At 53.9% G+C, this 13,605-nt stretch overlaps 1 protein-coding gene across 1 annotated transcript in view; it reads right to left on the bottom strand.

The window, feature by feature from the left end:
• Positions 1-3,012: 3,012 nt before the first annotated feature.
• The window catches only part of TESK1 (testis associated actin remodelling kinase 1), a 29,746-nt gene continuing 19,153 nt past the window's right edge, over positions 3,013-13,605 (bottom strand). Inside the window, exons 8-10 of the mRNA XM_028748861.2 lie at positions 6,947-7,036; positions 5,804-5,951; positions 3,013-4,988 (exon numbers count right to left, since the gene is read on the bottom strand). Coding sequence (XP_028604694.2) covers positions 4,045-4,988; positions 5,804-5,951; positions 6,947-7,036 — 1,182 coding nt within the window. The 3' untranslated portion in view covers positions 3,013-4,044. The remainder of the gene's footprint in view (positions 4,989-5,803; positions 5,952-6,946; positions 7,037-13,605) is intronic.

Below are 13,605 nucleotides of genomic sequence, written 5' to 3'. Positions count from 1 at the left end.
TTTTTAGTGTTCTGTTGGGAGCCGCCCAGAGTGGCTGGGGAAACCCAGCCAGATGGGCAGGGTATAAGTAATAAAATGATGATGATGATGATGTTTGTCCCACAATATTCAAGTCACGGGTCCAGAAGGTGGGAATTTTTGTTTCTTTTCTCCTGCTGCTTTTTCTAGGAAATTTACTGCTTGTTCTGAACGGGAACAAATGTCAACCCACAAAAAAACCATTTCGTTCTTCTCATGAATGTATTTCTAATATTGTGTTGGGGTCCGTTGTTGCTTGCTTAGCTAGCCACCCAGGAAATCTTCCTCATGGGCATCCATTTAATGCTTGGAATTTGCAGAGGCCACTGCAGGTCCTAGCCGCACAAATCGGGACGTCTCAGGACCTTGAACTGGTGGACTCCGAAGAAGGGACGGCGCTTCTGGAGCTGCTCTGGCCTCAGAGTTCTGCTGGAATAACTGGACACGCAAAGGGGTCACTTTCCTTCATGAATGTAAATCTCCCCATGGATGAGCTAATCCCAGGTGCAAGGTCAGCCAAGCCAGTTGCTATGATAACAGCCCAGTGCCCCATCTATATTTGTAATTAATGCATGTCAGCTCAGGAGTGTCAGTCTGTGAGTCTGCAGTCTGTCTGTCTGTCTGTCTGCCTGCCTGCCTGTCTGTCTGTCTGTCTGTTATTTGTGTTGCTTGCCCAATGCTACGTCTCGAATGGCTCAACTTGGAGCAACGGAGATCATTTGTACTCGTAGGTGTATCTGCATCTGCAAAAGCCTACAAGCTGTATCAACATTTGGAACTGTCTGACGGAGCCTTATCTTCTGCAACAGTAAACTATCTGAAACTTTCTCGGCTGCTGCATGGTGACTGGTACTGGGAGCAAATTCCACTGTGTGGGGATCTCACCTGAGATTCCCAACACGCTCACCTGTCCACACGGGGAGGGGCATCCCTTGTTCACGCTCCTTGGCAGCATCACCATCACGTTTGCAAGGCGAGAGAGGCAGCCACCTTGGGCTGTGGATGGGTGGGTGTGTCTGGAGTGGGCCAGCCTGTGGGAGCTGCCTGCCCTGAGCCTCTTGGCATGCTGCCGTCAGGTGCAGGAAAGGATGTGGCCCCACAGGAAGCAGCAAAGTCCAATCCAGCTGTTGGTCCCATCAGATCTTGGGCATGGAAGGAGGTGCCATCTCATCCTCAGGCAGCAACATTCCTTGAACAGCCCTAATCTTAACACAGGCCTTGACATCAGGACATGGACCAGCCTGGTCACACCTGGTGGTCGTCTCTGCCTCCTGTGGGAGGGAGTTCCACAGTTTTAACACTGCACTGCATGAAGAAGGGCTTTCTTTTGCCTGTCCTGGACATAATAATAATAACAATAATAATAATAATAATAATAATAATAATAATAATAATAATAATAATAATTTATTATTCATACCCCCGCCCATCTGGTTGGGTTTCCCCAGCCACTCTGAGTGGCTTCCAACAAAAGATTAAAAATACATTAAACCATCAGTCATTAAAAGCTTCCCTAAAGAGGGCTGCCTTCAGATGTCTTCTAAAAGTCAGATATTGTTTATTTCTTTGACATCTGGTGGGAGGGTGTTCCACAGGGCAGGTGCCACTACCGAGAAGGCCCTCTGCCTCACTTCTCACAGTGAGGGAACCGCCAGAAGGCCCTCGGCACTGGACCTCAGTGTCCAGGCAGAACGATGGGGGTGGAGATGCTCCTTCAGGTATACTGGACCGAGGCTGTTTAGGGCTTTGAAGGTCAGCACCAACACTTTGAATTGTGCTCGGAAACGTACTGGGAGCCAGTGTAGGTCTTTCAAGACCGGTGTTATGTGGTCTCGGCGGCCACTCCCAGTCACCAGTCTAGCTGCCGCATTCTGGATTAGTTGCAGTTTCTGGGTCACCTTCAAAGGTAGCCCCACGTAGAGCGCATGGCAGTAGTCCAAGCGGGAGATAACCAGAGCATGCGCCACTCTGGTGAGACAGTCTGTGGGCAGGGAGGGTCTCATCCTGCATACCAGATGGAGCTGATAAACAGCTGCCCTGGACCCAGAATTAACCTGCGCCTCCATGGACAGCTGTGAGTCCAGAATGACACCCAGGCTGCACACCTGGTCCTTCAGGGGCACAGTTGCCCCATTCAGGACCAGGGAGTCCCCCACACTCACCAGCCTCATGTCCCCCCAAAAGAGCACTTCTGTCTTGTCAGGATTCAACCTCAGTCTGTTAGCTGCCATCCATCCTCCAACTGCCTCTAGACCATAGCTGTCAACTTACAGAATTGAAAATAAGGGATCAGCAGCCTCGGAAATAAGGGATCAGCAGCCAAAATAAGGGATTTTCAGAGCACAGGTATGTTCGACTTCTGAGCCCCTCCGAGCCAAAGGCAGAAAGCCCAGCCAGCAGCCAAACGAAGCCTCAAGGGTGGTTCCCACAGCGCAGCAACCCGGCAAAGGGGATGCAGCAAGGGAAACCACCGTCACCTCTCTGCTGGGAAGCACTGAGCAAAGGCGAGTCCCCAGGCAACGCGGCGAATTTGACGGGCACAAGGCATGCAAGCTCCACCCCCCCAGTCGTTCTTAGACTCCTTATTGGGTGAGCAACGCAGCCTCCCTCCCACCTGGCCAGCAGGGAGGGAGGGAGACGAGCTGCTTCCTTTGAAACCCGGGAAATTTAAGGGACATCATCAATAAGGGACAGCAGCGGGACACAGCGCTGGGATAAGGGACTTTCCCACCAAATAAGGGACAGTTGACCGCTATTCTCCAGGCACTCACACAGGACCTTCCAACATCCAGCTTCATTGAGTGTCCCGTGCTTCTCTCTCCACTCTCACATGCCATGCGGAGTTTATAAACTTCTATTGCGCTGCTTCTTCCTCGCCTTTTCTCTAAAGCAAAAAAGGAAGATGCAGACCAAGCCAAAGACGCAGCCCCCTGCTGAAGCCCCCTGACCGGCCAGATCCGAGATCCCAGGACGCTTTGGGCAAAAACCAGGCCGTTTCGACCGCCATCATGTTTTATTTCTCCAACACTTTAAATAAGCTGAATACATAAAGCAGCATTTGTCGTTATTAAAAATGCAGATGCATCCCACTGGGGCACTGAGTATAGGGGGGCCGGGGGGGGGGACGCGCTGAGCCTCGCGCAGGAGGGGGGGCCGAGATGCAGCCAGAAATCAGTACTCATCATTATTGCACATGGGCAGGAGAGAAGTGCTGGGAACAGAAGCCAGTTTCCACCCCCAACTCCCCCCCCCTGCCTGCCCACCCCCCTCCAACACTCGTACAGCTCAGGAGCACCCAGGGGGGAGGCTGAGCCCCCCCCCAACCTTGCAGGTCCAAACTTGTGTCTCCCAGTTTCCTAGTCCCCAAATGTGACACGCAAACAAGCACACTTCCCTGCCCCCCCATTTCTGTCTCCTGACCCCGCCCCCGGTCCTTAGAGTCTCTTTCTCCTCTGTCGCCCCCCCCCAAACAAGCAGGGCAAGTATTATTGGGGGGGCAAGACCCCCTGGTCCCCAGGCCACTATTTCCAGCCCACACCAGGAGGTCTCACCAGGCCTGGGTTTGCAGAGGGAGGCACTGCACTGGGGTGGGCAAAGCCCCCCACCCAGAAAGAAACCTTGGCGGGGGTCTCACGGATGCTGGTGTGTGGCCCCCACCTCCCCAGTCCAACCACACGGGGGTCCGTGGGGCGGCCACCTTATTGCACTTCCGCCTGGCTCATGGGAAGGGACCCCCCCTTCCTTCCCACAGCTCCTGCCAGGGGTGGGGAGGGGGGTTTCCAGGCACCGGGAAGCCCCTTTGCTACAAAAGGCCACAGGGTGGAATCTTAACCTCCCGCCCCCCAAAAAACATGGCCCCACAGGCTCCTCCGCTTCGCCAGGCCCTGAGAACCGGCCGAGCACTGGCACCGGCTGTGCCACCTTCAATGCGCTGCGGCACCCTGAGGCCGCCCAAAGGGTCCGTCGTGGGTCCGCAGCCCCCCTTTCGCCCCGCCGGGCTCAGGGGGGCCCTCTGTGTGTCCCGCCTTAGGACTGTGCTTCGGGCAGCTTGAGGCTGGGCTCTGCCAGAACGGGGCCCTTGTGGTGCCTCTCCGGGCACAGCAGGCTCTTAGCTTCGCAGTTGAGGTTCTGGTAGGCGGGGGCGCTGGCGGGGGGCCGGTGGCAGACGGAGGCGAAGCTGAAGCCAAAGGGCCCCAGGCAGCAGGCGGGACAGCTGAGCACCTCCTCCTGCTCCAGCACCCCAACGCTGCCCCCTCCGCTCAGGGCCAGGGCCGATCCTGCGTGCTCCAGCGGGGCCCCCGAGCCGGGCGGAGGCACGCTCAGCTCCGAGAAGCCCCCTCCCCAGCTGGGGGGCTTGCTGTTGTTGTTCAAGAGCATCCCGTTGGAGGGCCAGGGCTGCATCCCAGAGACGGCCGTGCGGATGAAGCTGCCGTTGGCCACGGAGGGCGGCAGGGGGGCGGCCGGCTCCACAGGGAGGGCACAGGGGGGGCTGTCGGGACTGGTGTCCATGAGCTCGCCGGAGGGAGGGGAGCGGAGGGGGCGCTCCAGGCTGCTGCAGTCCAGGGACAGGAGGGGCTGGGGGGGACGAGGACCCCCCCGGCGGGGCATCTCCGGGGAGGCGGGCAGCGAGCGGCACCTGCGGGCGAGGGCAGCCGGCTCGGAGAAGTCGCAGTGGGCCTCCACGGCCGGCTCCGGGGTGACGGGGGTGCCCGGCGGGAAGGGCGAGGGGGGCGGCAGGTCAAAGGTCAGCGAGATCAGAGACTTGCTGGGCGTGTCAAAGAGCTTGATGCGGCCGCCCTGCAGGTCGTGGCGCTGGGAGAAGGGGTTGACCCGCTGCGGGGTGTCCTGGGGCGCCCTGGGCGGCACCATGTCCGACTGGCTGCGCGAGAGGCGCTGGTCCGGGGGCACGGGAGGCTGGTCCAGCAGGCTGGGTGGCATGGCGGGCAGCAGGGGGTCCTGGGCGGCTTTGTCTGGAACAGAGGGAGAAAGGGGGGTGAGGGGGTCGCCCAGAGGCAGACTTCAAAGCATGACAACTAGATGGCCTTTAGGTTCCCCTCCAGCTCTGCCATTCTATGCTTCTATGACCAAGTGAAGGCTGTGGCTTGGGTCCACATCACTCAGGAGGGCAGGAGTCCTTTGGAGCAGGCGTGGCATTACCACGACACTACAGTGTTGCCCAGTGGTTAGAGTGCTGGACTAAGAACTGGGAGAGCCCAGAGTTCGAATCCCCACTCAGCTAGGAAGCTGACCTTGGCAGGCCGGCCCTGGCGCTTAGCCCAACTTACTTCTTAAGCTTGTTGCGGAGGAGGAATATGCAAGCCACTTTGAACTCATTGGAGGAAAAGGTGATGTGTGAATGTAATAGATAAATAGAATACTAATTTGCAAAAATAATAATAATTATACGCCGCTTTCCCCCCTTTCAAGACAAGGCAGTTGGCAGAAGGCTGGTTCAAAGGAATCTTTTTTAAGCTGTTGTTTAGAGTCCAATGCCTTTGTCCCAAAAAGGCTGTGCGCTTAGAACCATAGAACTGCAGAGCTGAAAACAATGCAAAAAGTTAGAGATGACATAAAAAAGCCAGAAGGAAGGAAGGAGGGAAGCCAGCTCTTAGGAGCAAGTGCAAATGTAAAAAGTAATGTAATATGTGTATGCACAGTATGTAACTAAAAAACTAATAAAGATTATCTTTTTAAAAAAAGAATTGCAGAGCTGGAAGGGACCTCAGGGGTCATCTAGTCCAACCCGCTGCGACGCAGGAATGGAAAGCCAAACTGGGGGTTGTACCATGGAGGGAGAGTGCCGGGCTCCCGGGGATGCTGGTCCTGTTGCTCTGCATGGCGTCTCGGGCGTCTCTGGCTGCCAGATGCTGCTTCAAGATGCCCTCCAGGCGCTGCGTGATCTCCAGGAAGGAGGGCCTTGAGGTGGGCTCCATCTAGGGAGGGGAGAAGGCACCTGGCTCAGCAGCAGTGGGGAGGGGCACTTGCAAAACAAAGCCCCAAGGCTCCCTTGCTGGGGTGGGGCTTGCTGGGCCGCTGCCTCCCCTGGAGCCAGGAACCAGGGGGGTCTATGGGACGGAAAGCGGGGGGTCCAGCCTGCCACGGGGGGGGGGGCTGCCTTCCCCTCGGAGACTGGGAGGGGACAGATTTCTGGGCATGGTACGCAGTTCTCACCAACTTCAGTCCCTCCTAAAGGGAAGTACTGTATTTTTCCGTGTATAAGACGACCCCTATTTCTTTTAACCCGAAATTAAGTTGTTCAGCTTTTGGGGGACATGGGGGAGGTCACTTCCGCCAATCGCTCACCTGCCTGCCCGCCACTGCCAATCACACACCTCACCGCAGCCACCAATTGTCTGCCCACTCGCTGCCACCAACAGCCCACCTGTCTACTTGCCGAAGCCGCCAATTGCTTGCCCGCCTGGGCACAGCTGCCAAACACCCGCCCAATCGCCACTGCCAATCTCCCGCTTGCTGCTGCCATTAATCGCACGCCCCCCCCATTCACTATCTGTATATAAGACGACACCCAATCCCCCCCCCTTTTAGCAAAAAGCATCGTCTTATACAAGAACAAATACAGTAGTTTTTGGGGCGACATGTAGCTAAACGGTGGAACTTCCTGCCACAGGAGGCTAGAAGCAGAGGGCTCTCAAGGGAGGGAAGTAGCCAGGAAAGCGTCCTTTAAATTGAACCCAAAAGCTGCTCTCAAGGCCAGTGATATGCATTCATGGTCATGGCTGGGGCTGGGACTCTGTATTCTTCAGGATTTGCCCCCCTCCAGCCCCTGCAAAACCACCACACCCAGCCAGGGCTCATTCTCTCGCAGGCGTATAGGGCCAGGAGGGGCAAAGAGGCTCCCTTCTGGCAGGTGGGTCTGGCAGCCTGAAGGCTCATTCAGGTCTGGGGGTGGGGTGGGGGGGTGTCTTACGCTGCAGCAGTGGAAGGCCAGCTGGAGGAATGTTGCAGGGCAGTCGGCTCCCACCAGGTTGCGGAAAGCGGCCACATCCAGCCCAAAGTCCTGCAGGGAAGAAGGGAGAGGGAGGTGAGTTGCACCGCGAGAAAGGCCAGTTCCCAATATTTAAAATCAATAAAGATTAAACTGCAGTTCTTTTTGTGGTGAATGGATTCCATATTTAAAACCAAGAAAGAATAAATTGCAGAAAATGGCCCATGCTGGGGATCACTAGGAAAAGAATCGAGAAGAAGACTGTCGATGTCATCATGCCGTTATACAAATCTGCAGCCACATCCGGAAGGCTGTGCCTCGTCCGAAAAAGGGTATTTCTGGATTGCAAAGGGATCAGAAAAGGGCCACCAGAATTTTCCAGGGGGTGGGGAGACTCCCCTAAAGGGAAGGTTGCAGCGTTTGGGATTTTTTAAGTTTAGAGAAAAGATCAACAGGTGACATGAAAGAAGTTTTTTTTAAAAAATAGCCATGACATGGAGAAAATGAAGAGTTTCTCCTTCCACCCTAGAACTTGTGGACAGTCAAGGAGGCTGAATGTCGGGAGATTCAGGACAGAGAAAAGAAAGTCTTTCTTTAGCCAGTACATACTTAAACTCTGGAACTCACTACCACTGGAAGCTGGGTGGCTTTTAAAAGAGGACTAGACAAATTCATGGAGAAGGGGAGAACTATCAATGGCTACTAGCCAGGAGGGCTGGAATCGGCCTCTGCATTTGGAGCCAGCAATGCTTTTGTGCACCAGTCGGTGGAAACCGCAGGAGGGGAGAAGAGGGCTCTTGTGTTCGAATCCTGCTTGCTGGTTTCCCACAGGCATTTGGTTAGTCGCTGTGAGAACAGGAGGCTGGACTAGGTGGGTCCCTTGGCCTGATCCAGCCGTCTCTTCTTACGTCCTTACGACCTTCCTTGCCCTAGAGGAGTGGTGGCGAACCTATGGCAAGCGTGCCAGAGTGGGCACTCAGAGGCCTATCTGTGGGCACGCGCGCCATCGCCCCAGCATGCAAAGTGGCCAGCTGCTCCCCCCACGCCAGGGCAAGCGGGAAATGCTCCTTAGAGTGCGCTCCACACGCTGCTGCATTGGGGGGTGTTGCGCGCGCGCCCCACGGCGCTGCAAGCAGGAAATGTTCTGTAGACCGCTTGTTGGGTGGTGTTCCATGGCCGCCAACCAGCTGGCGGTCTGCTGTTGGTGAGTTGGAGACACATGTTTGCTGGGCTCACGCAAATGATTTCCAGCGTTTTTAGTGGTATTAGTTATTTTCTGCATTTCTTTAAAAAAAAAGCTGCATTTCTAAAAAGCAACCCAAAAAACTTTGGGCTACCCCCACCCCAAAAAAGCTAAACAACACAGAAAAATATGGTAAACTGCTGTGTTGGCACTTTGCGAAAAATAAGTGGGTTTTGGGTTGCAGTTTGGGCACTTGGTCTCTAAAAGTTTTGCCACCACTGCCCGAGAGCCTGCTGGAGACCGATAATAATAGTAATAATAGTAATAGTAATTATTATTACTATTATTATTATTATTAATAATAATAATAAATAAATAAATAAATAAATAAATAATAAAAATAATAATATCCTGCCCTCCCCAGCTGAAGCCGGGCTCAGAGAGGCTAACAACAGTAAAAGTAACACAGTTTACATAAAATCACAATCAATTAATTGAAATACATTCTAAAATCAGTTCATGAGCCTCTGTCGCCCTCTCTGCTTGACCCAAACATGAAATGCATTTGGAGAAGCTAAGTGGGCAGTGCAGACCCAGCCAAAAATGATGGAAGGATCACAAGTATTGGTGAGGGGAGGAAACGACTTGAATCCCAAATGTGTGCAGGGCCCAGCGGCTGGGGCCGCATCCAGCCGGCTCTGTGCTCATCCTGCCGAGAGCAGCTATTGCAGGCCCCTCCTCGCCGAGAGAGATCTGTGCAACGCAGCTCCTGGCCACGAGGTGGCAAGCAGGGCCTTCTCTGCAGGGCCAGAGGGTGGACCAGCCTCTCTCTCCATGCCCCCCTCCAAAAGGGGAAGCGCTCAGCCTGGCAGAGGCTCCCCCCCTCACATCTGGCATTCTCCGGAGGCGGAAGGATGGCAGCTTTATCTCACGGAGCAGGCATCTTTCTGGGATGATGGGGCAGTTCTGGGGACGGGGTATTATCTGCACAATGGCATCCACAGGCAACATTCAAACAATCATCAAGAGTGGGGGGCTGACACTCTAAAATTAGATGACAAGACAGAAGACCAGTTTTGGGGGCACAGGAGGTGGGCAGGTGTGGAGGACTCCCTGGTCCTGAATGGGGTAACTGTGCCCCCGAAGGACCAGGTGAGCAGCCTGGGAGTCATTTTGGAACCCATTTTTCTGGGTCCATCTTCTCTCTTGCGTGTGAGGGGAGCCCCCTGTTGCAACAGTTCAATACAGATCAGGCTTACTAGCTGCTTTGCTTCTCAATATTCTCTGGTTGGCCTCTGTTATTCTCTCCTACCAATAGGGAACCCACGTAAGGACTCTATATGGGCTCTTGGATACCCCATAAGGGGGAAAGGGTAGATTTTGTTTACAACAAGGCGCACAACCGGGGAACCTTGAATCTGGACCGTTTTCGTCCACTAGCAACACATCCTGCCGAATTCTCTCCCAGATATTTTATCTGCAGAATCAGAACGAATTTCAGGAAGCAAAAAGGAGGGAAAGTCTTGCAGAAAACCCAGAGGGTCTCTCTGTGGCCCTCCTTCCTTCTTTAAGTCAAGGCTGCTGTGGAATTAGAGGTGGGGAGGGGGCTTTGTCCCCAAGCCCCTTTCTCTTGCCCGGCAGAAGCTCCTCTCCATCTTGGCACCAGGAGAGGTTCTGGGTCCCGGAGCTGTCATTCCGGAAACGCCCAACCCAGAGGCCGCCTTCCAGGGCAACCTATTATTAGGACACAGCCCAGGAGAGAGGGGGCCGGGGCCCAGTTCTGAGGCAGGCGGCTCCACGGCAACCGAGACGAGAGCGGAGAAGCGCCTGGCAGGACTCCCAGGAAGCGCCAAGGGCAAAGGGTGGAGGAAGCCGCTGAGACAAAGCAGGGGCTGCTCTCCTATGAAGGAGGGACTTGGGGGGCAGAACCCCCCCCCACCCAGACCTTTCCTCCTTCTTCCTTAAAGTGAACTGCTCAACTGCAGCCAGCAACTGAGTGCCCCCCCCCAAAAAAAACCCTCTCTGTTGGAAAGAGACAATGCAGCGAGTGGCACAGCTCTCTTCCAGGGGAATCGCTGGAGATGTGCAAAAAAGGGCACCCCCCCCCCACTGCAGCTGCTATATCTGGAAGGGAGGGAACAGTGGAAACTCCCCTCCGGGTTCAAAGAGCGGGGGGGGGGGAGCAGGGATTTCATAGGATCGGACAGAGAGTTCGACAACTGCAGGGGGAAGCTGTCCTCATGCAATGGTCCTCATTTCCGACACATCCCCAGCAATATACCGTTCAAAGTTGTTTTTAAAAATAAGTATGTCCCATGATGCCAAACTATGACGTTGAACATAATGTCTAGTTTGGCCCTCAGTTGTTCCAAAAATATCCAAATTATACAGGCCCTGGAAACTGATATTGGGCGTCATCTGTCTCCGAAATGAAGTCCTGCTTCTCAAAGGAGCCTTTGCTCTCCCCTCACCATCTGAGGACCAAAGCTCCCCAAAGATGCTTTGAAGTCTTTTCCTGCAAAATTCCTGCGCTATGAATCCCACAGGCAGCCAGGAGAGATGACCCCTGGTGCCCCCCAACCGCAAGAGGCCTTGGTCACATGACAGCGCTGAGGCTGATGGGAGTTGTAGTCGGAAGCGGCTGGAAGACACCAGGTGCTGGGAAAGTCCCTGCCTGGGCACCTGAGCTCCGCCTTTCCCTGGAGAGAAAGCTCTCTTGGGTTGCATGAACAGGTTATCCAAAGCAGCCCAGGTGAGCTGGGAGACCAGCATTCCTCAGGGGGCGTGGAGGAGGGCCAATTATCACCTCCTTCCTCACCTGCACAGGTAATAGGCGTAATTAAGGGCCTCCCCAAGTCTCCTGAGAGGGAGCCAGGAAGGGATGCATTTGCGCTACAGAGGCTGGGATGGGAATACCTGCAGAGCAACTTCTTCTGGGGGGTTAAAGGTAAAGGGACCCCCGACCATTAGGTCCAGTCATGACTGACTCTGGGGTTGCAGCGCTCATCTCGCTTTACTGGCCGAGGGAGCCGGCGTACAGCTTCCGGGTCATGTGGCCAGCAGGACTAAGCCGCTTCTGGCGAACCAGAGCAGCGCACGGAAATGCAGTTTACCTTCCCGCCGGAGCAGTACCTGTTTATCTATATGCACTTTGACATGCTTTTGAACTGCCAGGTTGGCAGGAGCAGGGACCGAGCAACAGGAGCTCACCCCGTCGTGGGGATTCGTTGGCAAGTCCTAGGCTCTGTGGTTTAACCCACAGCGCCACTCGCATCCCATCTCTGGGGGGTTAGGGGGGCAGAATTTAATTCATTAGGAAGAACTTTCTGATAGTTAGAGGTGTTTGACAGTAGAATGGGCTCCCTTGCAAGGCAGTGAACTCCTTCATTTGAGCTGTTACGGAAATTACGGGGGGGGGGCACATCTTTAAAGTTGTTAGATGTTACAAATATTATGCCTGAATGTATCCTTTTGACGACAGCTCAGGGAAGATACCTAGCTGTATCATATAAAATCAACCCCTCTGCCAGTTTCCTTCATCCCAACGCTGTTTTGCCCTCCACCTTACACCAGTGGTGTAGCAGGGGGGGCCGGCCGCACCGGGCGCAACATCTGGGGTTAGGGCAAATCCACAGGTTAGGGGGCGCAAATCCACGGGTTAGGGGGTGCAAATTACTTGCCTTGCCCCGGGTGCTGACAACCCACGCTACGCCACTGCCTCACACCCCACCCAGGGTAGAACCCAGAGGTGGCAACTGCTGAGCTGATTGTTGGCCAAGGGAAACCAAATCTCACCACCAGACTTGCAAAGGACTTTCTATTGCACTTTGGGTGGTGGGTAATTAAGAAGTGTTTGCCTTATGCTAATCTCATACTTGGGTCTTGCCCTGACATATCTGTCTGTGCTAATCTTGTGTAACCCTCCCCTTTCTGAGGTTTTAGCGATGTACAATGATGTAGCAATGATGCTGTACGGACTGTATTCTGGGATATGGTGGGAAAGTTTTAAAAGTCAATGTCGCCCAATCTTCAGGGTTCACTCGCTGCTGTTTGAACCTGTTGCGCAACAATGAAGGAGCTAAGCCTACTGACTGCTGTTTCGCTCCAAATTGCTTGGCTGGAATTTCCTTCTTTTACTGACCGCATGGACCCGCAGGGGACTGGTACCCCAACGAGCTGGGCTGTTGAGGAGTCTCTCAACCCAGAATTTTCCTTATCAGAGGTTTTAAAACAGAGGTCAGGTGGCCATCTCTCTGGGATTACTTAGCTGTGATACCAGCATTGCAGGGGGTTGCAAAATAAATAATAATAATAATAATAATAATAATAATAATAATAATAATTTATTTATACCCCACCCATCTGGCTGGGTTTCCCCAGCTACTCTGGATGGCTCCCAACAAAACATTAAAAGCACAATAAAAGATCAAACATTAAATTAGATGACCCGTCTATGATTATGTTTGTTTATTTGCCAGTGATATCTGTGCAAATCCAGCCTTCCTAAACAGAGCAACCAAGGCAGCAAAAACCCAATGGAGCATTTGTGAAAGAGTAGACAGATCTGGCCAGGAACACCAAACTGCATCTCGACAGAACATATTAAGGACAGCAGAAAAGAGCTGAGAGACCCCCAGTGAAGCTGTGGGGTGGGTGGGTGGAAGCCCCCTCCACCTTCCCCAAACAATGATTCCTCCTCATGACTGAACAGCTCAGCTAGAGAGAGGAACATGGCAGGCAACTCACACTGCGTTGGGCACAGTCATAAACAGATGTCAGGGTGGGGGAGAAAATCCACACAGAGCTCTGAGGTTTTATTTGTGGATTAAGACACATTCTGAGATGGCCGAGCAGCTAAAGATACAGGCCAAAGTGCCTGTCTCATGCCCTAATCCAAAGATGTCAGTTTTTCACTCTTTTTCTACTCTCCGCTGAGCGAGGAGCCCTGGACGGATCTGGGTATCTGGGTGGGAGGTCAGCCTTGCCTCCTTGGCCCAGAATCCTTGGTGTAACCCAATATCCATTCTGAAGGAAATCAGCCCTGAGTGCTCACTGGAAGGACAGATCCTGAAGCTGAGGCTCCAATACTTTGGCCACTTCATGAGAAGAGAAGACTCCCTGGAAAAGACCCTGATGCTGGGAAAGATGGAGGGCACAAGGAGAAGGGGACGACAGAGGACAAGATGGTGGGACAGTGTTCTTGAAGCTACCAGCATGAGGGAGGCAGTGGAAGACAGGAGGGCCTGGCATGCTCTGGTCCATGGGGTCACGAAGAGGCGGACACGACTAAACAACAACAACAAAACCCAATATCTCCAGCACCTGGTTCTGGGAAGGAGAGGAATCCCACAAAGTCTGCCACCCCCAGCTTGGGACCCAATCAAGCCATTCCCCGCCCAGCCCGTCTTCCTCTCTCCCATCTGAGGAACTCCCACCTCCATGAAGACCTGAAAGCCCC

This window comes from Podarcis muralis, chromosome 11 (genome assembly GCF_964188315.1).
Source record: "Podarcis muralis chromosome 11, rPodMur119.hap1.1, whole genome shotgun sequence".
Lineage (NCBI taxonomy): Eukaryota > Metazoa > Chordata > Lepidosauria > Squamata > Lacertidae > Podarcis > Podarcis muralis.
The sequence above is the reverse complement of the archived record's forward strand: the minus strand, read 5'-3'. Positions and strand labels throughout refer to the sequence as shown.